This window comes from Kryptolebias marmoratus, linkage group LG6, assembly GCF_001649575.2.
Source record: "Kryptolebias marmoratus isolate JLee-2015 linkage group LG6, ASM164957v2, whole genome shotgun sequence".
In the NCBI taxonomy this organism is placed as follows: Eukaryota; Metazoa; Chordata; class Actinopteri; order Cyprinodontiformes; family Rivulidae; genus Kryptolebias; species Kryptolebias marmoratus.
This window is the reverse complement of record NC_051435.1, coordinates 3,202,100-3,228,152: the sequence shown is the minus strand read 5'-3', so window position 1 is coordinate 3,228,152 and position 26,053 is coordinate 3,202,100. Positions and strand designations below refer to the sequence as shown.

At 41.9% G+C, this 26,053-nt stretch overlaps 2 protein-coding genes across 5 annotated transcripts; one reads left to right on the top strand and one right to left on the bottom strand.

The window, feature by feature from the left end:
• The first annotated feature begins 2,950 nt into the window (after nt 1-2,950).
• Nucleotides 2,951-17,602, top strand: plcd4b (phospholipase C, delta 4b). 2 transcript variants are annotated; one of them, XM_017430391.3, is made up of 16 exons: nt 2,951-3,045; nt 7,288-7,330; nt 7,424-7,582; nt 9,317-9,545; nt 9,667-9,796; nt 10,513-10,744; nt 11,393-11,594; nt 11,774-11,918; nt 12,636-12,788; nt 13,597-13,758; nt 13,838-13,985; nt 14,097-14,213; nt 15,116-15,294; nt 16,326-16,458; nt 16,535-16,684; nt 16,774-17,602. In XM_017430391.3, the coding sequence occupies exons 2-16, from the start codon at nt 7,312-7,314 to the stop codon at nt 16,878-16,880; spliced, it is 2,265 nt and encodes a 754-aa protein (XP_017285880.1). In that variant the 5' UTR covers nt 2,951-3,045; nt 7,288-7,311; the 3' UTR covers nt 16,881-17,602. The 2 variants fall into 2 exon arrangements, with proteins under 2 accessions (XP_017285880.1, XP_037832143.1); XM_037976215.1 differs by lacking the exon at nt 2,951-3,045 and adding an exon at nt 5,836-5,853.
• znf142 (zinc finger protein 142) lies at nt 17,508-25,979 on the bottom strand. 3 transcript variants are annotated; one of them, XM_025009155.2, is made up of 9 exons: nt 25,710-25,979; nt 24,590-24,829; nt 24,347-24,475; nt 24,170-24,259; nt 22,890-23,714; nt 22,617-22,794; nt 18,986-21,707; nt 18,635-18,740; nt 17,508-18,138 (listed from the first exon to the last, which is right to left on the bottom strand). In XM_025009155.2, exons 2-9 carry the CDS (start codon nt 24,822-24,824, stop codon nt 17,630-17,632), a joined length of 4,794 nt encoding a protein of 1,597 aa, XP_024864923.1. In that variant the 5' UTR covers nt 24,825-24,829; nt 25,710-25,979; the 3' UTR covers nt 17,508-17,629. The 3 variants fall into 3 exon arrangements, with proteins under 3 accessions (XP_024864923.1, XP_017285878.1, XP_017285879.1); XM_017430389.3 differs by having other exon boundaries at nt 24,347-24,829; XM_017430390.3 differs by having other exon boundaries at nt 24,170-24,238; nt 24,347-24,829.
• Between the last annotated feature and the right edge of the window lie 74 nt (nt 25,980-26,053).

Genomic DNA, 26,053 nt, shown 5'->3' with positions numbered 1-26,053 from the left:
CCTCAGAACAGTTCTCCTCTTTGGTCCAAAGGGGAGACATCTGTTCACATCTGGCTTCTTCTTTGCCTGATAGAGCTTTAAGCAGCACAGTGAACTGTGTTTACAGTGTTCTTGAGCAGAACCAGAACCAGAACCTGGATCACCAACATCCAGCACTGACTTTCAGCCTTGCCCTGTATTTTATTGTCCCTGCCCCAACTTCACTGCTGCCATCAAATTCAAAATCATATTTTTTCAAAGTTTAAACATTTGATATATTCCCCATGTTCCACTGTGAATAAAACCTGTTCATGAGATATGCAAATCATTGCAATCTGTTTATATTTACCTTTCTGTTGTATGTTTTTGCACTGGTGTCCAATGCATCAGGTGAGTATTGCAGTGTTTTTCTCTGGCTTGTTTTTTTTGTATCTGAAGATGCATTTGTATGAAAAAAAAAATGTTTGCAGTTCTCCGATTGCAAAAGATATTTGAAAAATAAACATTTTTTTACCAGAATCGGGACCGTTTTAGTGCCTGTGTTATGAGGTGTCAGTTGTGTCGGGAGGGAAGAAGATCATAAATCTGTCTTCTGTAGGTTTTGTTCTGTTCTCGGTGTAGGAAGTTTATCTAAACGCTGAAATTTCTCCAGATTTCCTGACATATAAAAAGTTGAATCAGAGTTTTTGCCATTCAGCTTTAAAAAAAATAAAATAAAGGCTAAATAAAGGGGTATTTCTTCTATTGAGTTGATTTTTTGCCACTTTGTTAAAAAAAATAAAACTAGTCCAGATGATCACCTGTTCCTGCTGAGTGCTCCATCTTCACTAACGAGGCTTCATTTCCTCTCACCGGCACATTAACAGATTATTTCCGTTGTGTGCTCCATTATCCTCAGTGACTGAGACGGACATGATGCATCATGGAAACACCTGCACTCCGCTCGGCCATTTGGGAGAAAATCCAATCCAACAGGGAGAGGATCCCAACACTCGCTGCGAGCGTTTCTGTTTGTCAGTTTTTATGGGGAAAAGAACTCCAGCAGCTAAAGTCATTAGGACCGAAGGCAAATGGAACGGTGCATTAGCTGCCGAGCCTGGACAAAGTGATGTTTCCATTTGTGATGCAGAGATCATCTGCACTGTTCAGACCGGCACAGAGACGGAGAGCATGCAAGAGTCCTGATCCTAACTTTGTTGTTTTTTTCAAACGATTACAAGTAAGTCTGGCCCCTTGGATGGTAAACATAAAGTGGTCTTTCAGTTGAAAAGCTTTCAGTTTCTGTCCTCGTACCCAATCATGGCGCCGCACTGTGCGGTTTGAGAGTAAAAAATGAGAATTTATGAAAAAAGAAAAAACAATTCAGGAGTTTGAGTATCTTAGTACTTTGTTCTACTTTGGGTGGTGGCAGGACAGAGCAGGAGATGGACCAAACGGATCGGGCCTTCGTCAGCAGTAAACAGGGAGTTTCTCTGGTCTGTCACCGTGAAAAGGGAGCTGGTTGGATTCTAGATATAATGCAATAATCTCCTGTCCTGGAGAAATATTTATCAAGTCTCCCAAAATCCTGTGGGAAAAATGTATTCTGGTCTGAAGTCCAAAAGGTCTGTTTGATGCAGGTGATCACTAAAGGAACACTGTCCACACAGTGAAACACGGTGGTGGCAGCATCATGCTGGGGGGTTGCTTTTCTTCAGCTGGAACTGGGGTTTAGTCAAGGTAGATAAAATGAGGAATAGTTCCAAATACTTGTTTGTTTTGGCCTAAACCCTTCAGGTGTCTGGTTGGCGTTTAAAACCATTTGAATTTCTATCGGTGTGTGCAAATCTTAAATCGGTGAGCTCGGAGAGAGGTTGCAGTTCTGTGATGCCCTTGTCTCTCAGCATCGTACAAAATGTACAGAAATATATGAACCAGCCTGCAAACAGGAAGTGTCTCCCAGTGTCAGCTGCCACTCTGTGCCACCCCCATTAACCCCCATCGTCTGTGGTGTTTTTTCATTGATTCAGCTGAAGAAATGAAGACTAAATATTGTTTCCGTGATAAGCTGGTTGAGTTGTTTGTTATGTGTCGGCACAACTCAAATGAATGAGGTCAGAGGTCAGAGTTCATTCAAAATGTTCACATAAAAAGGACTGAAACTGAGTGAAAAGGAGCCAAATGTAAAAAAAGAAAAACTTTAAAAGAACGTCTGGCGAACAAGACTACATTAAAAGGTTACAGGAAGGTCTGGAAGCAAAAATATTATAATTAATTAAAATTTCTTGTTGACTGAAGACTTTTGCACAGGGCTTTACTGAACTATACCTGGAAACTTCTGCCCTTATTCTTATTCCCACTAAATAAAATTTCTCCAGAGCCACAAAACCTACCTGAAGATTGAAATAAAGATAAAAATTAGAACAATGCAACTCATCATTAACTTCATTTTTGGTCGAAGCTGCAGAAGGACCAAAGAGCCACAGATTATAGATCCCTGAATGTCACCAATAAAAGTTTACAGTTTGTGATATGATGCCAAGAACTCTGACAGTAATTTGTTGGTCTTTGTTTTGCTCTTTGGTGTTTATTTATTAGATTAAGCTCGTTTTTATCAAAAAATCTGCGTAAGAATTTCTACAATTCGAGGTCCTTGTTGATCTGAGTTTAATCTTGCAGATTGTCTTGTTTTTCTACACAAATGGGTCAGTTGTTTTATTCCCACATTTGTTTATTTGTGACCAGTAATCAGAGCTGACCCAGAACCCTGAGACTCGGTCCGGGTCCTGCAGAGCATCTCCAATCCCTGAGAGGATGAGAGAGGAATGGATGGGCTGAGGATGGGCTAAGGATGGACGGAGGGAGTGGCAGGGCGGACAAGGAGGCTGGTGAGGGGGAGGACAAGGAGTGCTGATGGGAGTGGAGACCAGCGGAGCCTATAGGGACTCAGGTTTCTCAGACTGAGAGGAAAGGAGGAGCCAGACCTCCCTTCAAACACTCCCAGTCTTTTAAAAGGCCAGTCCCAGGACTTCTTCCTGAGTCTCAGACCTCTGGACCCTCTGTGCCCTCCTCTCTTTGATTTCTCTGGTAAGTATCATCTTTTTATATCTTCTTACTCTTCGTTCTTCCTTTTTTTAGCTGCAGCAGCATGAAGTGATGCTTTGACATCTCAGATTTCTGCCTCTGGTTCTAATTTACTGTGGAAATCCTGCCTCCGCTGCTGAAGTTTTAGGTATTTTTGGGGTTTAACTGGACTGCATTCCTCGCATATTCACATATCATAAAACCCCTGGATGAAAATCAGGGCCCTGTAGAACAGTCTCTGCTGGTTGGCATGGCAGATTTATTGTCCCTTCTCGTCCCTCTGAGTCACGTCTTTGTGTTTGTGTGCGGTCAGTGAAGTCTCTGACTCACAGCTCCCAAAATAAAATCAAACTGCAGCTGAAAACTTTGAAGGTGCAGTCTGAAGGAAGGTGTGCTGGAAAATTGAAAAACGCAGCTTTCACGCTGCAGGGAAGGCAGAGAACTAAAGAAATAAAAGCTCATTGATCCGGGGAACAAATAGCTGTGGAATATAAGCATCACTTTCTTGACCAGTGTGTTTTCTTAGATTGATCTCAAACTGTGAAGCAACTGCAAATGGATTCCTTCCACGCTGTCGCTCATTATGCGGTGAGAAGTCTTGTAAAGTTGCCAAAGAAAGCTGGAGCTCAGAGACGTAAAACAAGCAGGGGACAATGATAGGAAAAGGGATCCAGCTACACCACCATCTGGAAGCCTTTCCTGTCCTGATTGTTTTGATCCATAGAACAGCAGAGATTTCAGCTTTCAGTGTCCATCTGCAGGACTGCAGAGCGTTTCTGCTGTGTCACTTTCTCTGCTTTTTATCAGAAAGAGCAGAAGACTGGAGGTCCAACACTGGACAGATCTGAACATTTACAATGAGAGGAATAAATGTAGATTTAAGCTGAAAGCTGCAGCTTTTTAAGTTTGTGTTACGGTGCAGAATGACCTTCACAAGCACAAAACCTAAATTTGTTGGCTCCGGTTTTGCAAGAAAACTGGAATTAAATGACAAATAGTGTCGTAACCTGATTTGAAGCTGAAGGGGTTGGTGTTTGAAAACCTGCAAAATAATGACGTTATAAACTTTAAAATGTTTCTTTTGGCTTGTAAGCTACTTATTGTTTTCCTCATAGTAGTAACCTTTTTTATTCAGACACATACATGGTCCATAATGAACAAAAAGAGACAAAACAACAAGAAAACACAATCAAATAAAAAAGTTCATCCATTGCCGTATAAACTAAGGCACCAGGGATTCCACAGACTAGAGAAAAACCTAACCGAGCTTTGAACAGGGTCTGTCAAAGTATAAATGATGCTTTTTACAGAGTCTGTTCGCCGACACGTACATCTGTACGTAAGGTTTCGAAGCACATCTGACTGGCAGCGTCCTCGTGCCATCATTGCACGCCACCTGAGGTTTAAAAACTGATGTTTCTGTAATGCTGCCACAGGTGGGCAGTATACATTGGAGTACAATATCCTTTGACAGACACTGAGCACAAAGAAGCTTAACATTCTGCATACAATCAGAGGTGACATGTCCCAAATATTTCACCTCATCACTGACTCGGAGGATGCTACCAGACAGAGTGAAGTCAGGGAAAATCTTTGCTCCTGGCAATCATAATGTTACTCTTTATTGCATTATATTTAATATTAAAATCCAATCCATACTGAGAACAAACACTTAACAATTGCTGCACACCAGCGCTAAATGGATAAAAGATTACAAGATCGTACTACTTCCAACCCAACAGTCACTCCTACATTAATTCAGCAGCTTAGATAAATCATCTATAAACACGTTAAAAAGGCAAGGAGACAAAATACGATCATTGCACACCATTACCCATTTTACATACCAGTACTCTAAGATTCTTATTAAATATGTCGGAACTCCTCTATCGTGCAATTTATAAAACAACTTTTCATGACTGACACGATCAAATGCTCTTCAGGCATCAATAAAACACATATAAATTGCGTTATTGATGCACACGTGCACCAGTCGTGCCAAGGTTTGGCTTGAAACCAAACTGGTTATCAGATGTCACAATAAACTTCTCACTTCTATAAAACAGAGCCCTCTCCACGACCTTTGATAAAGTACTGGCAAATATTAATATTTTTCAAAGTTGTGCAGGATGGAACCAAAAAAAATAAGATTTTGTCCATTTTTGTAACTGATTTTAGTGTTGTCTCTGCTGGAGGTGTTTGTCTTTTTTGATAAGAATGTGATTTAAAATAAAATAAGTGATCAGATTACCTGACCTTTGAGCTGCTGGTGGATTAAAACTTCAACATTTGACTGCATGAATCAACATTTGTGGAAAATGTTTGTCATATATAATGGTTTGGATGAAATTACACTGCTCCTAATATTAGTTAAAAATAAGCTTTAATGCCAAAAACTGAATTTAAAGGTTCTGTTTAGATTTTTTTGCTGATATTTTTAATAGAAATGAAAATATTTGATTTTAGAGCGACAGCCTACAGAGATTAAATCATGTCCGTATGTGTGCTCCTGGTTTCCATCTGCTCCGGTTAAAGCCTGAACAGACTGCTGAGTCAGGGTGAGTTTTCTGAGTCAGCACAAAGGCTGCACTGACCGTGCTGCTTCCAGCTAATGAAAGATTCAGCTGCTGTTAACTGTTTTCTGCAGATGGTGTTACTTGAAGTCGGCGTGCAACATCGTCTCACTGCAGCAAACAGACTGGAGCCAAATAACTTCTGCACAGCCAATGGCTGCTTTCTTCTCACATAGAGCAGACATTCCTGCAGCAGCAGGGAAAGAAATGCTGATTGCTGCTCTCAGATGATGCAGAGGTTGTGGAACTGTCATCACACCCCAAAATAAAACCCTTCACAGAGCGATAGAAGAATAAAACCCTGCTGTAATTATTTCCATTTGTGTGTTTTCATCCAGACCTCATTTCGTTGTAGTTTTCTTCCAAGCAGTCAGACTTTGTTCTAATCTTTTGAAGTGACCCTGATCAGCAGTTCTCCAGACTTTCTAAAGACCTGCCGGCCTAATTCTGGTTCATCCCCTGAGTTTAGGAGCTTTTTCTTATCCCTGAATGGTTCATAAATCAGAGTCAAGGGGCCTAAACAACCAAACAAACACATTAAACCGATCCTTTGATGAAACGAACCTTCCTTAAAGGAATGTAAGATTACTTTCTGAGAGTTTCGCCCACTCTTTATGACGGGGTGATAAAAATGTTTAGGAACAAGAACTGAAGCGGAACGAAGAAGCAGCTGAAGTCCAAAGAAAAAAAAAAAAAATTGACAAACTATCAGAAAGTCTGTAGAACTGCTGATCCAGACCGCTTTAAACGATTACAGGAAAGTCCAGCTGCTTGGAAAGAAAAGATGAAGAAACTAGAAGAACAGAGAGAGCAAACCTCCGAGATGTCATAATGATCGGCGATGACATCATCCCCATGTGATGTCATCGTTCTAACCTCCTCCTCTTAGGCCATAGGGCAGGGGTGTCAAACCCAGTGACGCAAGGGGGCCAACATTAAAAATTTGGTCCCAGCCAAGGGCCGATCACGATCCATATTTATTAAAAATGACATAAATTAACCTTGGTTTTAGATGTATTATGTCAAATCATTCATATAGAAATATCAATGACCTTTTCCCAGTTACAGATTATACAGAATTTAGAGCAAACAGACTTTAATGAACTCAGACAAATAGATCAAACTTCAAAAAGCTCATCATCAGCAGTCATTTCTTACGCCTCACTCAGCTTTTAAATGAATTTTTTAACATTAAAACAGATTTTTTAAAAAAGCCATCAACAAAAACCTGAACATACAGAAATTAAAACTATATATTGTTGGCTTCTAAGTCACTGTCAGAGAAAACTTCACGAATTAGGCTCAGTTTGTTTAGGCAAAATAAGAATCAGAGACTCGATCTGAACCAGACTAGAGGGCCGGATGAAATGTTACAGAGGGCCGGATCTGGTCCGCGGGCCTTGTGTTTGACACGTGCGCCTTAGGGTCATTAAAACACTGCAGGAGCCGGATCATGATCCCATTGATTATTTTTGATGACCTCAATGTTTCCTGGAAATTCCATCATTACTTTTTGAGTAATCTTGTGCACAAAAAAACAAACAAACGTTACTGAAAACATTTACCTGCATGGCGGTGGTCAGTGAGGAGTGGGTCATGAGGTTTTGGACAGCTCTGCATGTATTTATGACGTACTTATAGCTCATTTGACTGACATCACTTTCTTTTACAGCACCGACACGTTTCAGAGCTAAAGATGGATCCTGGCGGTTCATGTGAGTTCTCCTGCTCAGACTGACAAACCGATGAGTATTTAGACGTGTTCTGATTTGATGGAGCGGCGTCTGGGTTGTGACACCTTTCCTCAGGTGTCCCAGATGATCCAGATGTGAAGCTAATGATGGGGGGGTCGACTCTGAGGAAAGTCAAGTCTCGCTCCTGGAAGAAGCAGAGAAACTTCCGTCTTCTGGAGGACGGCCTGACGATCTGGTACAAGTCCAGATGGGCGGGCAAAGGCCACTCCACCTGTGAGTGTAATTATTCCTGAAAGAACAGGAGTCTGAACGCAGCATTTTTAATATCCTGAATCCTACACACTACCTATAACCCAACAACTTCAACCCAGCAATTAAGTTTTTAAATTAACAAAAATAACTCTGATTTAATCTGATTTAATCTGGAAAAGTTGGTATGTTTAAGACCTTTTTTGATCTGAGAGTCAAAACTGGGGTTAGAAATAATTATTTTTCCAAAAATCCTGCAAATCAATCTGATAAAGGAGATCCGATCATCCTGTAGGATCAGAGGCATAAAATAAAAATGTTGTTCTCTGCTTTGTGAAACTGCAAACAGTAAAAATCAATATACTGTAGCATAAACTGCACACGGAACCTTAGATGATAAAGAGTTTGGCAATGTAAAGATCCCAGTTGGGTTTCTTGAACCACAAATGAACAAAAGCGTGCTAAAAAATGTGAAAAGGAACCAGATGTCAGAGTTTTTGAAAGGTGTGGAATAACAAGGCTCTAACTGTGAAGCTTTGTTGAAAGATAAAATGTTTTTTCTGGCATGAATCCTGGAGCTCGACGTGTTTAAAAGGTCAAATTGTTGCTTTAAGAACTTTATGTGCTGTTCAGAAACTCTCATTTTTAAATATTCTTTCCTTCTAGTGTGTCCAGCTTTCCTGTAATCTTTAAAAAGTGGTTTTAATCAACGATTATTATTTTTTTCTTTGAACTTTGGCTGCTTTTTCACTCAGTTTCTGAAAATCTGACCCGAGATTCAGACATAAACTCAGGGGTTGAACCAGAGCTATGTCGACACAAAACAAACAACTTAAAGTTTAAATGAAATCTTTAGTCTCATTGTTCTGAGCCGCCTTTCACAGTTGGGTCCAGTTTCTTCAGGTGAATCAATGAAACACACCAAAGATAATCCAGTTTGACAGAAAACAGGATTTTAGCTCCAATAAGGGGATTCCTAAAGAGCTGTCACTTTTATTTTGTCCCTCACTTGTCCAGGTACTTCAAACTCTTTGAAGGCCACACCGCACACCTTGGTCAGGTATCATTATTTGACAGAAAATGAGTAAAAAAAGCAAAAAGAAGACTTTCAGAAAGTCTGAATAACTATTGATCAAGACCACTTTAGAAGATTACAAGAACGGCTGCTAAGCACTTTTCGTAAAACAAAACCTGGAGTAAATTAAAAGTCTAGATGGGTAAATTAGATGACCTCCTTGTGGCTTTATCCATCCAAAGGTTAAAAGTTCACTTAAAGAAATTCTGACCTTGGACTTTCCTGGGAAGTTCTGATGGTCACACCGTAGATCCACATCAGCATCTGCTCCAAACTTCATCTGAAGGTCCGACGGCTACGAATGAACAAGATCAAATTCAAGGAGCAAAGAGTTACAAATTATACCTAATTAATGAGGATGATAATAAATGATGCACAGGAAGAATCAGACAGGCTGCAGAACGGTGACGTAGGGCAGGTTGTTGTGGAGAGAGGCTGCCTGGCAGACAGGAAATGATCTGACCCACACAGAGATGTTATATTCAATTACAGCTGGCTCTGAGCTTTACTGTAGCCGTGTGGTTTTAAGAGTCAAAGCTGGAGTGATGCGTGGAAAGATCAAGAGGTCGAGAGTAGTCAGGAGAGACAAGGCAAAGAAACACGAGGTCTTTATTAATAATAATTCCTTACAGGATGGCTCAGATAAACAGTTTTCTCTCTCTCTGTCTGATTGTTCGTCTCAGTTTCAGTGACAGATTTGGAAGCCGTACGTGAGGGGCACCAGTCTGAGGTCCTGCTGAGCATTGCTGAGGAGTTTCCTGCTGAGCTCTGCTTCACTTTAGTGTTTCATGGTCGCCAAGGCAACCTGGACCTTGTGGCCGAGTCCCCGAAAGAGGCCCAGGCCTGGATCAACGGAGTCCGGAAGCTGATTCACAAAGCCCAAACCATGGACGAGCAGGAGAGGCTGGACCAGTATCCTTTGACTCCATGAGGTCTTCTTACTCACAACAAACATGCTTTTCTTCCCGGCTTCGTGGGAATGTTGACATTTTTGTTTTCATCAGAGCTGGAGTTTTCCTCAGCATCCTCTCAGATGGGTCCGGGACTGGTTTCAGAAAGCTGACAAGAACAAAGATGGAAAGATGAATTTCAAAGAAGTGAAAACACTGCTGAAGATGATGAATGTAGACATGAACGAAGAACACGCCCTTAAGCTCTTCACGGTAAGAGTCTGAGGATCAAAACTGTGAAAACAGGCAGACTGAGGGATTAAACTAAAAAGATCACAACAATGTTACTTTGACAAGGATTTAGTCTAAGGTGCTTTAAAGCTTTTCTTCGGGGTTCATCAACCTATAACCTCTGGATAAGATACAAACAGAATCATGCAAATGTCTTGATTTACTCTTCATGACTTCCTTGTAATCCTGGTCAATAGTTTTCCAGGCTTTCTGAAAGTCCAGAGACCTTAGACTTTGGCTGCTTTTCATTCTGTTTCCATCCACACTAAAAACTGCTGGGTTAAAATTGTTAGGCTGGGTTGGTGTGACCAAATGTTGGGTCAAAAAGTTTGACTTTGTCCATTTTTATTAATGTTGATGGCTAGCATCAACCCAAGTTATAATGATTGAATGACCCATATTTTGGGTTGTTCTTTTTTTACCCAATTGTTTAGGAGTAAATCCATTTTTGGGTAGAAATCTTTACCTAGTGTGAGTTGAGCCTACCCAAGCATGGCTTTACAAATTGGATTGTTTTAACCACTGCGAAAGACAATTTTAAAACAAATTCAAGAAACTGATTATTTGGAAGCAAAATATCAAGAAATGAGAGGCCTGGTTGGTGAAACACCTATAACATTTCTCAATATTCCTTAAAAATTGGCCAAATTTTTGTTCAAAAATGCATCAAGCACAAGACGCTTTCTTCATTTCCACAGACGGCTGATAAGTCAGAAAGTGGCACGTTGGAAATCGAGCAGTTCGTTCACTTCTATAAGATCCTGACTCAGAGGGACGAGGTGTGGAAGGTGTTCCAGGACTACTCTGGAGACGGAGAGATGTTGACGTTGGAGGAGCTGGAAAGCTTCCTGACACTGGAGCAGCAAGAGGGAGAGCAGAGTTCCCATCATGCTCAGGAGCTGATTCAGCGTTATGAGCCATCAGAAACAGGTGGAGCCTTCTTTTTCGATAACCACAGACCAATCTTAATGGAGAAAATCATCCCAGTACAGTTATGTACGATTGGTACTTTAATCTATTCATAATGCAAACACCAGCATTGCTAAAGTTACTAATGACCTAAAGGCCTCTGCTCAGTCTTGAGTCAGAATTCATAACTTTGTTTATTATGCTTCTGTCTGTCCAAATTTATTTCTCCCCATCAGTTTGAATAACTTTACCTCTTCGATAATGCAGCTAACAAGTGATGTACCCCAGGGATGAGTCCTTAGCCCCCTTCTGTTCTTCTCAGTTATGTTATACACTCAATTGTACATTATGAATCAACACAAAATTACCAAGAGAGGCATCGATGATCCCACAGCTTGTCTTTTTATATGAATTAATTAGTAATTCATTTACATAATGTCTATTATGAATTGTAGATGGCGCAGAATATTCTCAACTTTGAAAAGTCTGAGATCATTCTGCTTGTTCCCTCAAATTCTTTAGGTCTTTGTGAAAGTTTTTGGCTTTGTTATATACCATCCATCTGATCTAACTCACCCTGTCTCTTCTTATAGAGCAATTTGTAAGCCTGCTGAGATGTAATGTTATTAATAATACATGAAGTTGATTTGTATCTTAACCTCTGTGCAGCCAAGAAGCAAAGTGCCATGTCCTTGGATGGCTTCCAGATGTACCTGTGCTCCCAGGAGGGCTCCATATTCAAACCTGAGCACCTGGAGCTCCAACAGGACATGAGCCAGCCGCTCAGCCACTACTTCATCTCCTCCTCGCACAACACCTACCTCCTGGAGGACCAGCTACGGGGACAGAGCAGCCTGGAGGCTTACATTCAGTGAGAACTGTAGGGCTTTAAAAAGTTAGAAAATCTGAACAAGGCTGACAGTGAAATTATTTGAGGTCCTCTACGAGACAGAAGAGTTGTAAACATAACTGGTGCAGTTTTAATTGTAAACTAATATATGTATAACTCTAAAGTAAACTATAAGTGTGTGTGTGTGTGTGTGTGTGTAGGGCCCTGAAAAGAGGCTGTCGTTGTGTGGAGGTGGACTGTTGGGACGGCAGTGACGGGGAGCCTGTTGTGTATCACGGCCACACTTTCACTTCAAAAATCCTCTTCAAAGACGTCATTTCAACGCTCAGAGACTACGCTTTCAAGGTCTGCAGCAAAACACACAAAAGGAAGTATCAACAAAACCTTTAAGGTATAAGAGCTTTACATTTGAGGAGGTATAAAAAAATACGTTTGGTCTTTACCAGGTCTTCAAATTAGGTGTAAACGACCTCAGATGGACAACATCCCAATTCAAACAGAGCATTTTAGAGAAGCTGAATCTGTCAGAAGTAAAAATCATCAACAGATCGGAAGAATCTGCAGAAACCTCTGAGGTCAAAGGTCAAGGCAGGATGTTGGTTCCACTGTTTTATTGCTTTGAAACAAAGAAAACAGCTCTAACCACAGCTTTATAGTCTTCTGCCGACTCTCCATTATACTGTTATTATGCATCAACCACTAATTAATTTACAGTGACCTTTAATGCACTCAAACAGCTGCACAGATCTCTAACACAATTATCTAAATGCGTAGGCAGAAAATCCACAAAGGTCTAATGAGCCAATAAAGTTGTTGTTATCTTCCTTACCTCTGGAACCAAACTTGCCCCAGGTTACTGACCCAAACGGAAAACTACAGAAAAAATAAATCCTGCAAATCTCCATGTTTTATCCAACTCCAACTTTCCAACAGTGAAAAAAGAGTGCAGAGACATGCAGATTTTAGAAATTAACTGAGAATGGCAACATAATTGTGACTAAAAACAGACTAAATCATCACGTATTCGCCTCAAAATAATACGTTTTCCTATTTTGTTGTCAGGTATCAGACTTCCCTGTCATCGTGTCTCTTGAGAATCACTGTGGGGTGGAGCAGCAGACGGTCATGGCCAACCATCTTAAACAAATCTTGGGTGACATGCTGCTGACGGCTCCTCTCAATGGACAGGTCCCTCAACAGCTCCCATCTCCACAGGTCAGAATCTGCTTTACTGCGGCTGAATTTAAGCCTTTCATTCTGTAAAACTTTTTAAATATATATATATATTTAATTAAATACATTCCACATCACCCGCTGCCTTTCATGCCAGAGTTTTAGACTGAGATTGTGTTGTGTTGAAAAATGAGGGCATTATAGCTGCTTCGGTGTGATCTTGTGTGATCTGTTAGCACTCAGAGTGTGTGTTGAGGATGACTTTCTGCTACCACCACACCAAGTTTGACTCAATACTGTAAAGCAGGGGTGGCTAATCCTGGTCCTCCAGGGCCACCATCCTGCAGGCTTCAGCAGAACATGAAGAGGTGATTTAATCACTGAATCAGGTGTGTTGGAGCAGAGAAATAAGTAAAATATGCAGGATAGTGGCCCTCCAGGACCAGGATTGGACACCTCTGCTGTAAAGTTTGCCAAGTTAGAGTCATTGTCATGTTTGCTGAGGTCAACTAGCAGATTATTGTTGGCAAAGAGCAATAATAATCAAAACTATAAAAATCTAAGATAAAATTTGATCTCTTCAAAAACAATTCATACATTTGAAAGGTTTGTGTCAGGCTGCCTTCCAGTTTGTACTGATCCTAAAAGCAACTTCTCCATCAGAGCACTTAAAACAATCAATGCTAACTTGACGTAATGGCAGGTAAATGCTTCGAGGAATTCCAGTGAGGATTTAATCACTTAAATAGGGTTGTATTGCTGCATTTAGTTAGGAGTCACCAAGTGCAAGAAGATGGAGGATCTTTACGTGCTGCAGATAACACATTGATCTGATGGTTGTTTATTACAGGAGCTAAGGGGGAAGATTCTGCTAAAAGCCAAGAAAATTGGTGGCCTAGAGGAGCGTCTTAATGAAACCCTGACAGATGAAGTCAGTGATGAGGACGAGGCAGCCGACGGTGACGCAGACATCCCAAATATAGAAGATCCACCAACGGAAAAGAATAAAAACGTAGATCTGCAAGCTTATGCTTCAGAGAAATCTTTAAAGATTTACTAATTCTGCGTCTTACTCCTCTGTTTCGCAAAAGGCCGAAGCATCCAGAGAGCTGTCCGACTTGGTAGTTTACTGCAAGAGCGTGCACTTTCACGGCTTTGAGCATGCTCGTTCCAACTCTAAGTGCTACGAGATGTCTTCGTTCTCTGAATCTAAAGTAAAGAAGTTCACCAAAGATGCAGGTGCTTTATTGTTATTGTGTGACTTGAACTTGTTTGCATGACACCATCTGCAGCAACATGCTGGATTCAGTGTTCAGGTTACAGTAATTCATTGCATGTTTTTTTCTCCAGGGGCAGAGTTCGTGCGCCACAACAGCCGGCACCTGAGCAGGACCTACCCCAGTGGTCTGAGGACAGACTCCTCCAACTACAACCCACAGGACATGTGGAACGTGGGCTGCCAGATAGGTGAGAGGAATGGGGACATCTGCTGGTAAAACTAAAAGCTGTAAAGAAAAGTTCGAAAGCATGTGGAGAGAAACTGGATCAGGAGCCTTTCAGTCATGAGGGCTTGATAATTTGCTTCCAAGGAATCCAATTGTTTGTAACTTTGGCCTTGATCAACAGTACTCAACAGTGTTTCCCCAAATATCTGACTGAAAATAAACAAGAAAGAACAAAAGGAAGTGGCTAAAAACTATCTGCAGTAGATGAGCTGTACCATTTAGGATTTAACAAAGAGCTGATTTTGGATTTAAAGATGTATTCAGTTTACTTGTCTTGTATGTGTCAACAAAACACAGCTTCAACCTTTGAGTTTAGGAGTCTTTTTATGTCTGAATGGTTCAGAAATCCGTATTTAAGTGCTTAAAATTATTCCTCTGTAAATGATCACGTCCAATAAATGAAATTGAGTGAAAAAACTACAGACGGTTTAGAGAACTATCAATCAAGACCATTTTAAAAGATTACAAGAACATTTTGGACCTTTGGGTGGGAATTTTACTGACACAGAGGAAGGATTAAGACTTTTGCACAGTACTGTACATCCATTATTCGTTCTATATAGATATCAAAACCTGAAACCTGACCAAAGAAACAATGAAATGCACTCTGATTTGCCGTTTCCTCATGGCGACTCGTTCCATTTTCTGTCAGGAGATCAGAACTAAGAGGCAGAACTTCAGTGAAACAGTTAAATGGGGTTGAAAGACATCTCCTATCGCTCTAACTGACAGTGTCTGCTTTGGACTTTCCACTTTAACTCTGACAGCCAGATAAAGTCTGATGTCTGGAAAGTGTAGTGCTACAGCCAACCAAAAAGTTAATTTGATTATCCTCTCAATGTTTCTTTTTTTTTTCTCTCAAAGTGGCTCTAAACTTCCAGACGGCTGGTCTTGAAATGGATCTCAACGACGGGCTCTTCAGGCAGAATGGCTGCTGTGGTTACGTCCTTAAACCCGGCTTCCTGAGAGACGCCAACAGTCAGTTCAACCCAGAAAACCCGAAGGAGCAGCCAGGCTACAAACAACTGCGCTTATCTATACAGGTTCACAACTACAGACACAGATACATTTGTTTGTTACAGAAAGAAAAATCCATAAAGGTCACTGAAATGACTTGAAACGAACAAAAGTAAAACAGAATTTTGTTTTACAAAAACATCAACTAATGAAACTGGCCTTGATAAAAAAGGATGGTACCTTAATTTAATATTTAGTTCCCCAACCTTTTGAGGCAATCCAGTGATTTCTGTCCCTCTCTCTGGGACTTTGCACCCGTCCTCAGGTGTCCTCAGGTGTCCATAGATATTTTAGTCCACTCCTCCTGAACAAACTTCCTTCTCCAGATGTTTCCTTCCGCATATGTTCAGCAGGATTTAGATCAGGGCTCAGAAAGCCTCTTCAGAATGGTCCAATGTTTGGTTCTGACCCGTTCTTGGCGTTTTTAGCTGTGAGTTTTGGGTCGTTATCGTGTTGGAGGACCTGCGACTGAGACCAAGCTTTTTGTCACTGGGCAGAACATTTTGCTCCAGAAAGCCTTGATAGTCTTGAGGTTTTAATTGGACCCTGAACAGATTCAGGACCAGAACAGAACCGAGCCTCCTCCATGTTCCCCTGTAGGTTCAGGGTTCTGGTCATGGGTTCATGTTTGGGTCTGTGGACACAGAGCTGATGGGACTTGTTGTCAAAAAGCTCCAGTTTTGTCTCAGCTGTCCAAAGGACATTCTCCCAGAAGCTTTGTGTCTTCTCAGTGTGCAGTTTGGTCAATTCCAGTCTGTCTTTTTATGATCTGGTGTCCTCCTCAGTCGTCTTCCATTAAGTTCGCTTTGGTGCAATCTGACACTGATGACCTTTGGAAGTTGTTCCGGGCTCTTTGGTTATTCATTTTTTTCTTATTACTTTTGCTAGTTTCAATTATTTCATTGACTATTATGGGTTTTTCTTTCTTAAACAAAAGAGTACAAACTTATTCATTCATGTCTGTAGTTAAGAGTCTGCACAGTGTTGGAGAAAAACAAACAATTATTGTAGAAAAGTAAAAAAAAAATATATATTTAAATATGCCTGTGTGTACCAGGTGATTAGTGGGCAACAGCTGCCAAAGGTGAACCAGAAAGAAAGATCTATTGCAGACCCGCTGGTCAGAGTGGAGATCTATGGAGTACCACAGGACCAGGCCAAGGAGGAGACCAGTTACATTACAAACAACGGTGAAACAACAACACATTTAAAAACAATGCAAAACAAATAGAAGGAGTAATACTCACGCCTCTGCTGCTCCTCCAGGTTTTAATCCAGTTTGGAATGAAACTCTGAATTTTGTTGTCCACACACCTGAGCTGGCACTGGTTCGCTTTGTGGTGGAGGACTACGACAAGGCATCGAGGAACGACTTCCTCGGACAATTCACACTTCCCTTCACGTGCATCCAAACAGGTGAGCCGGAAGCAGAACACCAGCGCTGCATCTTATCCCAGAACCTTTAAAGTGCTCGATGACGGCCTTACTGTTCCTCTTCCCTGCAGGATACCGTCACATACACCTGCTGTCGAAAGATGGAACACCCATCCCTCCTTCTTCACTTTTTGTTAACATCAGTATTTCTTCTGCTGAGACAGGTCCTTCAGACTGAGGACACAAAGACAAGTCCAGTGTCTCTAAAAACCGGACAAAGACTGTGAACAGCATGAGTCAACCAATGAGTTTTGACACCTGCCAAACTACAGTACCAAATAAATTGTTGTTGTCTGTCATTTCAATGTTTTACATTAGCAATATAATACTTTAGCGATTTCTAATTTAACATATTAAACAATCATATGTAACGTTTATGGTCTACAAAGTAAAAAACTTCAGTTTTTTCATCCATTGCCTCTGCCTTTTGGTTTAGTTTTCCATGATGCTGTATTTTGAAGCTTCAGATGTAGTCAGGACCAGATGGTTACAGTGACTATGAGTGAAATAACATGAAGAACTGCTGCATGTGGCTCAAATCTTCTTAAAAACAAAATGACTGAAGCTTCATGGTTTACAATTATAAACAATAATGTAAAGAAATTGACTAATATGAATATTAGAATAATGTTCAAAAGCTTTGCATTGTTGTTTAATTTACAGTTAAGTTCCAAAGAGTATGGCTAAATAAAGGTTTTCCATCCATTTAGGTTCAAATTGTATAAGTTTATGAAGTGTATGATGTGAATGTGTGGAAAGCCTTTCTCCTGACTAGTTTATTGCAAATGAGTACAATTCAGTGATCCATGATTTCTGGCTTGTTTATTTATTTGTTTTTGGTATGTAAAGTACTTTTTCTTCCTCACAGGCAATAAAACTAAGTGCTTAAATATAAATACAGACAGATCTGAGGATCTCTGCTGCCTCTCAGACATTTTGCATTTCTACAACAACTTCTCCAGCAGCATCTTCCTCATCTGTCAGAGGGAGTTGATCCTCAGCTGCTGTCTTGTTTAGAGTTCCCTGCAGAGCCTCCTTTAAAGTAAGGCTCCCGCCGTCAGAGTCTCTCAGCACCCCCTGCTCTGCTGCCATCTCTGGATGGTGCCTCTGTAGATGTTTTACCACCTGGAACTTCTGCTTGGCTCGGTAGGAGCAGTGGCGGCAGCGGAAAGGCTGCTGCTTCGTGTGGGACAGGAAGTGATGCCGGAGACCCGCCGGCCACCGGAAAGATTTCGGACACAGTCCACACGCGTAGGGCCGTCCGTCGCTGTGCTTCTGCTGGTGGGTCTTCAGTATGAAACTGGTTTTGAAGGCTTTGCCACATTTCTCGCAGACGTAGGGGCGCAAGTCGCAGTGCTGCGTGTCCCGGTGTACACGGAGGGCATCCGCTCTGTTGGTGCGGTACTCACACTCGTCACAGGCATAGGGTTTCTCTCCTGAAGATTAAAAAAGTTGTCTTCAAAAATTTAACACTGAGCTGGTTCTGTGGCATTTGAACTATTCATTTGTCACCATCAGATCAGAGAATGTCAGGAAGTTTTATTTGATAAAATGCATCTGGCTGCAGCACATTCATGATGGGAGTAAATGAGGGCTCGCAGTGTTAGCAGCTCATTGCTTCATGTCAATAAATCTTATACTGTTGAAAAGTCTCTTAATTTCTCGTAAATGGTGCCACCTTTGTTAGGAAAAGGCATTTTTGGGTTGAGCAGCAGAGCCGAGTGTGTGGGCTGCGATATGTTCATGAGAAATGTTACAAAGTGGGAAAAACTTTATGTTTTTGGAATGTGTTGCAAGTCTGGATGCAAAAATGTTCAAACTGTACATGAAAAGATGGTCTAATGTTGTCTGCTATCATGAATTTGGACTTCTAATGTTTTAACCCTAAAAATGTGACTTTAAAATATCAGTGTTCAGGTTTTAAGCTGATACCTGTGTGTTTGGTCATGTGGTACTTCAGCTGAGTCGCCCATTTGCATTTGTAGCCACACTCTGGACAAAGGTACTTCTTCTCTCCTTGATGAACCCTCAAATGAAGCTTAAATAGGAATAATTCAGAAGTTACTGTCACATGTATCTTAACATCAAAGAACATGAATTCCTCTTTATTTAAAGGTACTCCTTGAAAAGTATGAAATCAAACAGAAAAAGGTTATTCTGGAAGTATTTACTCCAGTAGTTTTTCAGATATACTGATATGCAAAGAACTTACATAAATCTAGGCATAGAAAAAGTAAAATTTCTTCATTAGCCCTGGTCTATAAGCACCATTAGGAACCTTACCTTTAACCTGGATGGATCGGAGCAGGTGTAGCTGCACTGGTCGCAGCTGTATGGTTTCTCTCCGGTGTGAATGCGAATGTGCCACGTGATCTTCTGCTTGTTCCGGGTTGCGTACTCACAGTCTGTGCATTTGTACAAGCGTTTGGTTCCATGTGAGCGGAGGTGCTGCTCCAGCACCAGCTGATGCCGACAAACAAACTGACATGTGCTGCACTTCAGAGGTTTGCCCTCGGGGGGCCCGTCCTCGTGTTCGCCCAGCAGGTGTTGAGCTAACAGCTGCCTCGTCTTGGCTGCAAAGCTGCAGAGCTGACACCGATGTGCCAGGTGGGTTCTCTGATGGATCTGAAGCTCTTGTTTGGTCTGAAAAGTTTCCTGGCAGGTTGTACATTTCACCTCAGGGTGTTTGCTCTGTTGGTGGTTCTTCAGTGTCACATCGCTGCTACACACGTAGTCACATTTCTTGCATGAAAAACAGGCTTGAAGCTGATGCACTCGTTTGCAGTGGTTTCTTAAAGCGAGCTCTGAACTGAACTGAGCAGCGCAGTGAGTACAAACGTGCCGTAACTCCCCTGTGTGACATCTGCGGTTGTGCCGTCTGACATCGTCAGGAGTGCAGCCCTTGAAGTCACACAGCGAGCAGGAGTGAGCGGGCTGCTTGTCGTGGATACGCGTCTTATGCTGACGCAGTTTGGTCATCGTGCCGAAGGTCTTGCTGCACACGTCGCAGCTGTGTCGACCGATCCCCGTGTGCAGGGACTCGTGCTCCTCCAGGCGGTAGCGCCTAGTGGTGCTGAAGGTACAGTAATGACAGCGATGGGGTTGAGCACCTTTGTGTTTCAGGTATAAATGCTGCTTCATGCAGCGTTGTTGTTCACAGCTGAAAGAACAGAGCTTGCAACGCAAACGTTTGGCTAACTTTTCCTTCTTGTGATTCTGAAGCATGTGACGAGACAAAGAAAGTGTGGATTTGGCTACAAATGAGCACAAGGTGCACTGGACTTCAGCTGCTTTCATGCAGCCTTTCTTTTTATGACTGTCTAAAGCTCTTTTCTGACTGCACTTAAATGCACACTTCGGACAACTGATCACTTGACGTTTCTTAGAAACTTGCTTGAAGCTTTCATCAGTCTTGTCTTTGAGATAACTTCTTTTCTTCCTGTCAGAATTGAGTCGATTTCCTTTTTTATTTAAGGTTCCTCTGCAGGATGAAACATGTTGTTTGACTGTTAGTAGCTGGACTGATGAAAAGCTGCATCGTTTGCATTTGAATTTCCCATCAGTTTTAACAATAAGAGGGCTTCCCTGCAGTGAAACACTTTGGAGTTTTTTACTTATTGCTTTATCCACATTTGAAAGCGTATCTGCCTGAACTGTACTTTCTGGATGTTCTGATGCGATGAATGTTAGTGTGTGAGATGAGCACACTTTTTGTTCTTGAAATTCTACATCTGAGGACAGAATCTCTGTCTGATCTGAACTCGTTCCCCCCTCCAGTTGTTGGGATTCCTCCTGACCTGCAGCTGAAGTCTCTGATGAAGCTGGAAGAGTCTTTGAAACTCCAACGAATGTTCTGGCTTTGTGAGGAAGTGCCGGGCACTTCTTTCTGAGATGGCAGTCGAGCCCCCATCTCTGTTTGAACTGAGTGCTACAAGCCTGGCACGTGTGTCCCTTTGCCCTGCTGTGACACGAAGCTCTGCAGTGGAACCTCAGAGCCATCTCCTTACAGGTTACGTATGAGCATTTGTCACAGCGGTAAACATCTTCTGATGGCACCACAAGCATCTGCACCCGACCCTCTAAAACCATGGCTTCTGCTTGGTCCTTGTCATGTTTCTTCAGAGCTTTCAGACGAGTCTCGGGTTGTAATGTTGGAAAAGCAGAACTGACTGCTGGTGTTGGATCATCTAAGGGTTCAACAGGTTGACTTGTGCTAATCAAAGGTTCATCTAAGTCACTTTGCTCACAGAGTCCATCTTGTGTTTCTACGTTATCTTCCTCTAATGAGCCTGCAGGAGTAGATGAACCAGACCTATAACTGTTTAAAGGCATTGAGCTTTTATCCTCGCTCTGGAAAGGTTTGGTTTGGTCATCTACAGTTGTTAACACAAGAGTACAGTACTGCTCGGGACTGGTGGCAGACCTATCTGAAACCACTTCCTGAGAAACAACATTAAAAACAGAATCGACGGCTTGTGAAGCAGCAGTTTCTCTGCTGGAATCGGGATCTGCTGACTGGTGGTCGGGAGCTGCAGTGGCCTGTTCAACCTGCACACAATCTACCGATGGTTTAATGTAAAACTCCTGAACAAACTCTGCAGAGTTCCTCTCCTTCTCCTTTGCTTTGTAATTCTCCAGCCATGCTTTGTCCCCGGGAACGTACCCGTGAACCTTCCTCTTGTGAAGGAAGAGGCTGATGCTGCTGAAGGAGGAATAGTCACAGAGAGCACAGCGGAACTCTTTCAGCTTGGTGTGTTTACAGTTCTCGTGGTTTTGAAGAGCTTGTCGGTAACAGGTAGTGTACGTGCAGTATTTGCACTTAAACGCAGCGGGCCTTTTCTCCTCTCCAGAATGTTTGGACAGCATGTGGTTGCGTAGCTCGTATTTGCGTTTGCAGGCGTATGCGCAGATCTCACACATGAGGGACTTGGCTTGATGTCGCAGGTTGTGGCTCTTCAGTTGGTCCATGCGATGACAGCGATAGGAGCACTGATCACATGAATACCTGGGAGAGGAGACGAAAAGCTCAATCAGAACCGTGTAGAAAAATGTGTCATTTCAGTAAGATTACTTGCATCCTCTTCTCTCCAGAGCAAATCTCCACCTCTCCAGGCTCTCTTCCACCTGCTCCCTACTCTCACTACAGACCTCCTCAGTCGAACTGTTCATCATTGCAAACAAGAAGAAGCTCAGAGCTGATCCCTGGTCACTGTCTCTCTGTCCTACATGTCCTACACCAACCTCACATGCATACAGAGCCACAGTTCCTCTCTTGGAACCCCATCGGCTGCTTTCTTTAGGTCCACAAAAACACGAAGCAACTCCTTCTGACCTTCTCCGCTGTATGCTTCACCCTCAACACTTTAAAAGCAAACGCCGCATTTGTCTGAAACAAGAAATTCTCCTCCGATATATTTCTAGAGTGCGACACGGGGGTAATGATGTACTTGGCAAAAAGCTAAAAGAAGTTTTTATGCTTCACAGAACACATCATCAGTCTGTATTTCTTGTATATCTGCACAACAGATGTTGACATGAGAAACAGTCAGAAATAAATGCAGGGTTATAATCAAAAATCTTGATAGATTAACTGAACGTCACGTGGTTTTGTCTTGTGAGCAGAGAACTTTAGTTTACTTTGTGAATAATACCATTTTAAACATAAACAAAAAGTTGCTTTTAATACAATTAAGTTTTTAAGTAAGGTCAAAAAATGTCTTTATTTGTATGTGAGAAATACAAGCCCAAAAATAATTAACAAATTCCAGGCTTAGGTGTTTTAATTTCAGAAAAACTTTATCTGACAGGTTTGTATTTATCTCAGCTCTGCAGCCCCCAAACAAATTCTACGTAAATTCTGCAGGCTCATTAGAGGAAATTCTAGGTAAAATCATCACTCAGAGATGTTTCTGACCTGAGGTCTCCAGCATGTTTCCTCATATGGACAGTCAGATAATGCTTCCATCTGGTGACGTATCCACATTCAGCACACATGAAGTTCTTCTCATCGAGGTGAGTGAGCATATGTTTGGACAGGTAGGACTCATCTCGGCACCTGAAATCACACAGGCTACATTTGTGGGGCTTCTCACCTGAAAACAAACAAACAAAAAGACATATGATGCCAAATTTACTTTATTAAGATCCAACTGATCAGACGATGATGAGTATCTGAGTGCGTCCTCACCAGTGTGCATCAGCGTGTGTCGCTTCAGACCACGTTTATGTGAGGTGACGTAGCTGCACAGAGAGCAGCGGTAGATCTTCTCGTTGGCGTGCAGGTGTCCAACGTGCTGCTCAAACTCCACGGGGTTGAACGTGACAAAGGGGCAGAAGTCACAGCAAAGCTGGCTGTCCCCCGGGTGGCCGAGCCGCTGGTGCTGCAGAAAGACGGATTTATTGGAGCAGGAAAAATCGCACTCTGAGCAGTGGTAGGCGAGGTGCGTGCGATGATGAGCCTCCATCTCCGCCTCGCATGGAAAGACGGCGCCACAGGCATGGTGACGACACTCTGCTGCTTTGATCCCGTGTTCCTCGGCGACATGTTTCAGAAAGTCTTTACGCTCAGAGCTCTGGAAAGGACAACCCTTCTGGAAACATGCCAGTGGCGTGCTGTCCGACGGGACGTTGTGCGTCTTCATGTGAGCCTTCAGTGCTCTGCTCTGGAGAAAACTCTGACCGCAGGTGGGGCAAAGAAAGCCCTGAGTGTTCTCGCCTCCCTCTGCCTCGCTGGGATGCACGCTGGCGACGTGGCGGCGGATTGCGTTCTTCTCCACGGCAGAATATTCACACAAGGGACAGTGATGGGTCTTCTCACCGGCCTCGCGGCGTCGGTGGAGGCGTAGCTTGCTCCTGCTGGTGAAGAAACGGCTGCAGGTGGGACACTGGAGATTCGGGTCGGGGAAATGCAAACGGAGGTGCTCCTGCAGGTGAGAGTGCATCTTGAAGCAGCGACGACATTTGGGGCAGGTGTGGGTGCGATAGATGTTCTCTGTTCCCTCAGCAAGGTACTCTAATGGACAAGAACATTGTATTTTAAAGTGTAATATGTATAATAAAAACCTCTTTTTGGTTAAATAACACGTCCAAGTGTTACTTCTGTCACTAAATTTTGAGCATCATTGATTCTAAGCCAGAAAGAGCAGAGGGTAAAATGTTCCTCGTGAAAATAAAGCCTCTCTGAAAATTTGTGTGTGTGGTTGACTAAACTGAAGGAAATGTTTTCTCCAATGTTTCATTTGGCACTATCTGGGCTCAGTATTATAAGCATCTTATTGCAGTTTAAGGAAATAAAGGCGCCTTCAACACCCAGTTAGAATGCATGCTGGTAACAGCTTTGATTTTAGGATTTTGGGTGTAAATATTGAAGGGAAAATCCTGGTGACAGTTATTTATGTGTGCCCCTGAAAAATCTTTGGACCTCCCTGAGCAGGAAAGCAGAGAGAAAGGACTAATAATTGAGCTTACCTTTGGATGGCAGTGGTGCTGCCTTCGATGCTGAAGATCGCTTCCCTGCTGTTGATTCAGTGTCGTTCTCTAAAAACCAGCCAGACAAAACTAAATAAAATGAAAACAAATCACGTACATGTTTGAAACGTAAAACGAAGACATTCTGTTTTTGTGTGAGAACTCCTCGATGTTCACCTTGGCAGTTTTTTGGCAGATGCTTGTGCTCTGACAGGTGGACCCTCATCTCTTTTGCACTTTTAGACACAAACTGACAGTGAAAACAGCCAAAAGGCGTGTGGCTCTTCCGGTGGCGTTCCATGTCACCTTGTGTGAGAAAGGATAGTTTACAGGAGCGGTAGCTGCAGGGGACGAGATTCAGACCGTGTGTGGACACCAGGTGGGTCTGATAGTCCTGACGGTCCGAGCTGCTGAACTCACAGCGGTGCTGCAAGCAGGTGAACGGGCCTCTGAGCTCATGCTCCTCGTGGTCGCTTTTAAAGTGATTTTTCAAGGCGAGCGGTTTAGAAAACACCCGGCCGCACTGAGAACACTCGTATCTGTCCAACTGTCCTTTACTGGACGCTTGTTGCTTTGAGGAAATGTGAGAGGCGGCCGCGGCAGCGCCCGAGAGACTCTGTCCACGTTTGTTACCAGCACGTTCCTCGGCCTCCATCACATCTGGAAAACATCACAAAAACAAACCACAGACATTAAAAATGGCCGTCAATGTTTGTAATAAATTTCATATCAAGATTTGAACAGATCTGTGCAAAATTCTTCAGCCTTTTCTTCTTATTTTGCTTTCAAAGTCATACATTCCCGCAATTAAAAAACTTCCTCTGGTATTGGCAACAAATTTTTCTTTGGATACTAATATTTTTTTATATATTTTCTGTCCAGTTTTTGTACCTTGCAAGCATAAAAGACACCTAAATCAAGACATAAATCAATGTTATAGCTATACAAAACAAATAAATTTAAAAAAAATCTGGTTTTAGGCACATTGTTACCAGCAACTTCTTGCAAGAACAAAAACCACCTCTGATTGAAGACAACGATATTGTCTTAATGTTTTAAAAAAACAACATGGATAGAAAAACACAAACTGAACTAACATTAGTCATGGATTGGCCTCCCCACAGCCCAGATATGAACATTATTAAAGCAGTTTGGGGTCCTTGTGATATAAATTTTCCATAATGAAGTTCATGTGGTGTTAAATATCAAACATGTTCTTAAAAACATTGACTTTTAAGCTACTAGAATTGTACCAATTCTGTTTGTCCTATTTATTGTATTTTTTCCTCGTATTTCAGTAAACTGCTGCAGTCATTTCCCAATTTACTACCAAATCATAAATAAATAAGGAGCAGCTGAAGATATTTGCACAATACAGCCTATTATAATGCAGATAAACAGATTGTTGTATATCAACACATTTAACTAAAAATAAGAGTTAAATGTGGACTAGAATTATTAATAGTAGTGTAATATTATTTGGTAATATATTTGCACAGCTATTACAAATGTAAAATAAATAAAATACTACTGTACTCACATTAAAACTGAATTTCCAGCTGGACCTACTGCCCGAGTTTTCACCGTTTGTTTCGATCTGACAAACAAAAGATCAATTCTTTTTTTTCCGCTTTGGTTGCCCTGTCTGCTTCATAAATCCATATTTACTTCATGTTTCTGATGTAAATCACTCATTTACAACAAGAAACAGTCACAAAAGTTAATTTTACAGTTTGCTTTTAACATAAAGCGGCTACAATACGGCAACGATGTTGCTATCTTAGCTAGCCTTAGTTAGCTCGTTGTTACATTTCCGGCTTCCGTCGACTTCCTGTCACTGTTGCCATGGAAACTGTTCACGCTAAAGTTCACAGGGTACATCTT

What these genes read in the sequence shown, in the direction of transcription:
- znf142 (XM_017430389.3), bottom strand. Translation starts at nt 24,824, where the DNA reads ATGGAGGCCGAGGAACGTGCTGGTAACAAACGTGGACAGAGTCTCTCG. An exon ending in TCTGCCAAAAAACTGCCAAG is followed by an intron (nt 24,260 to 24,346) that starts GTGAACATCGAG and finishes CATTTTATTTAG; the next exon opens with TTTTGTCTGGCTGGTTTTTA. An exon ending in CCACATGACCAAACACACAG is followed by an intron (nt 18,139 to 18,634) that starts GTATCAGCTTAA and finishes TTTAATCTTCAG; the next exon opens with GAGAGAAACCCTATGCCTGT.
- plcd4b (XM_017430391.3), top strand. An exon ending in GAGCAGGAGAGGCTGGACCA is followed by an intron (nt 9,546 to 9,666) that starts GTATCCTTTGAC and finishes GCATCCTCTCAG; the next exon opens with ATGGGTCCGGGACTGGTTTC. An exon ending in GAAGTTCACCAAAGATGCAG is followed by an intron (nt 13,986 to 14,096) that starts GTGCTTTATTGT and finishes TTTTTTCTCCAG; the next exon opens with GGGCAGAGTTCGTGCGCCAC.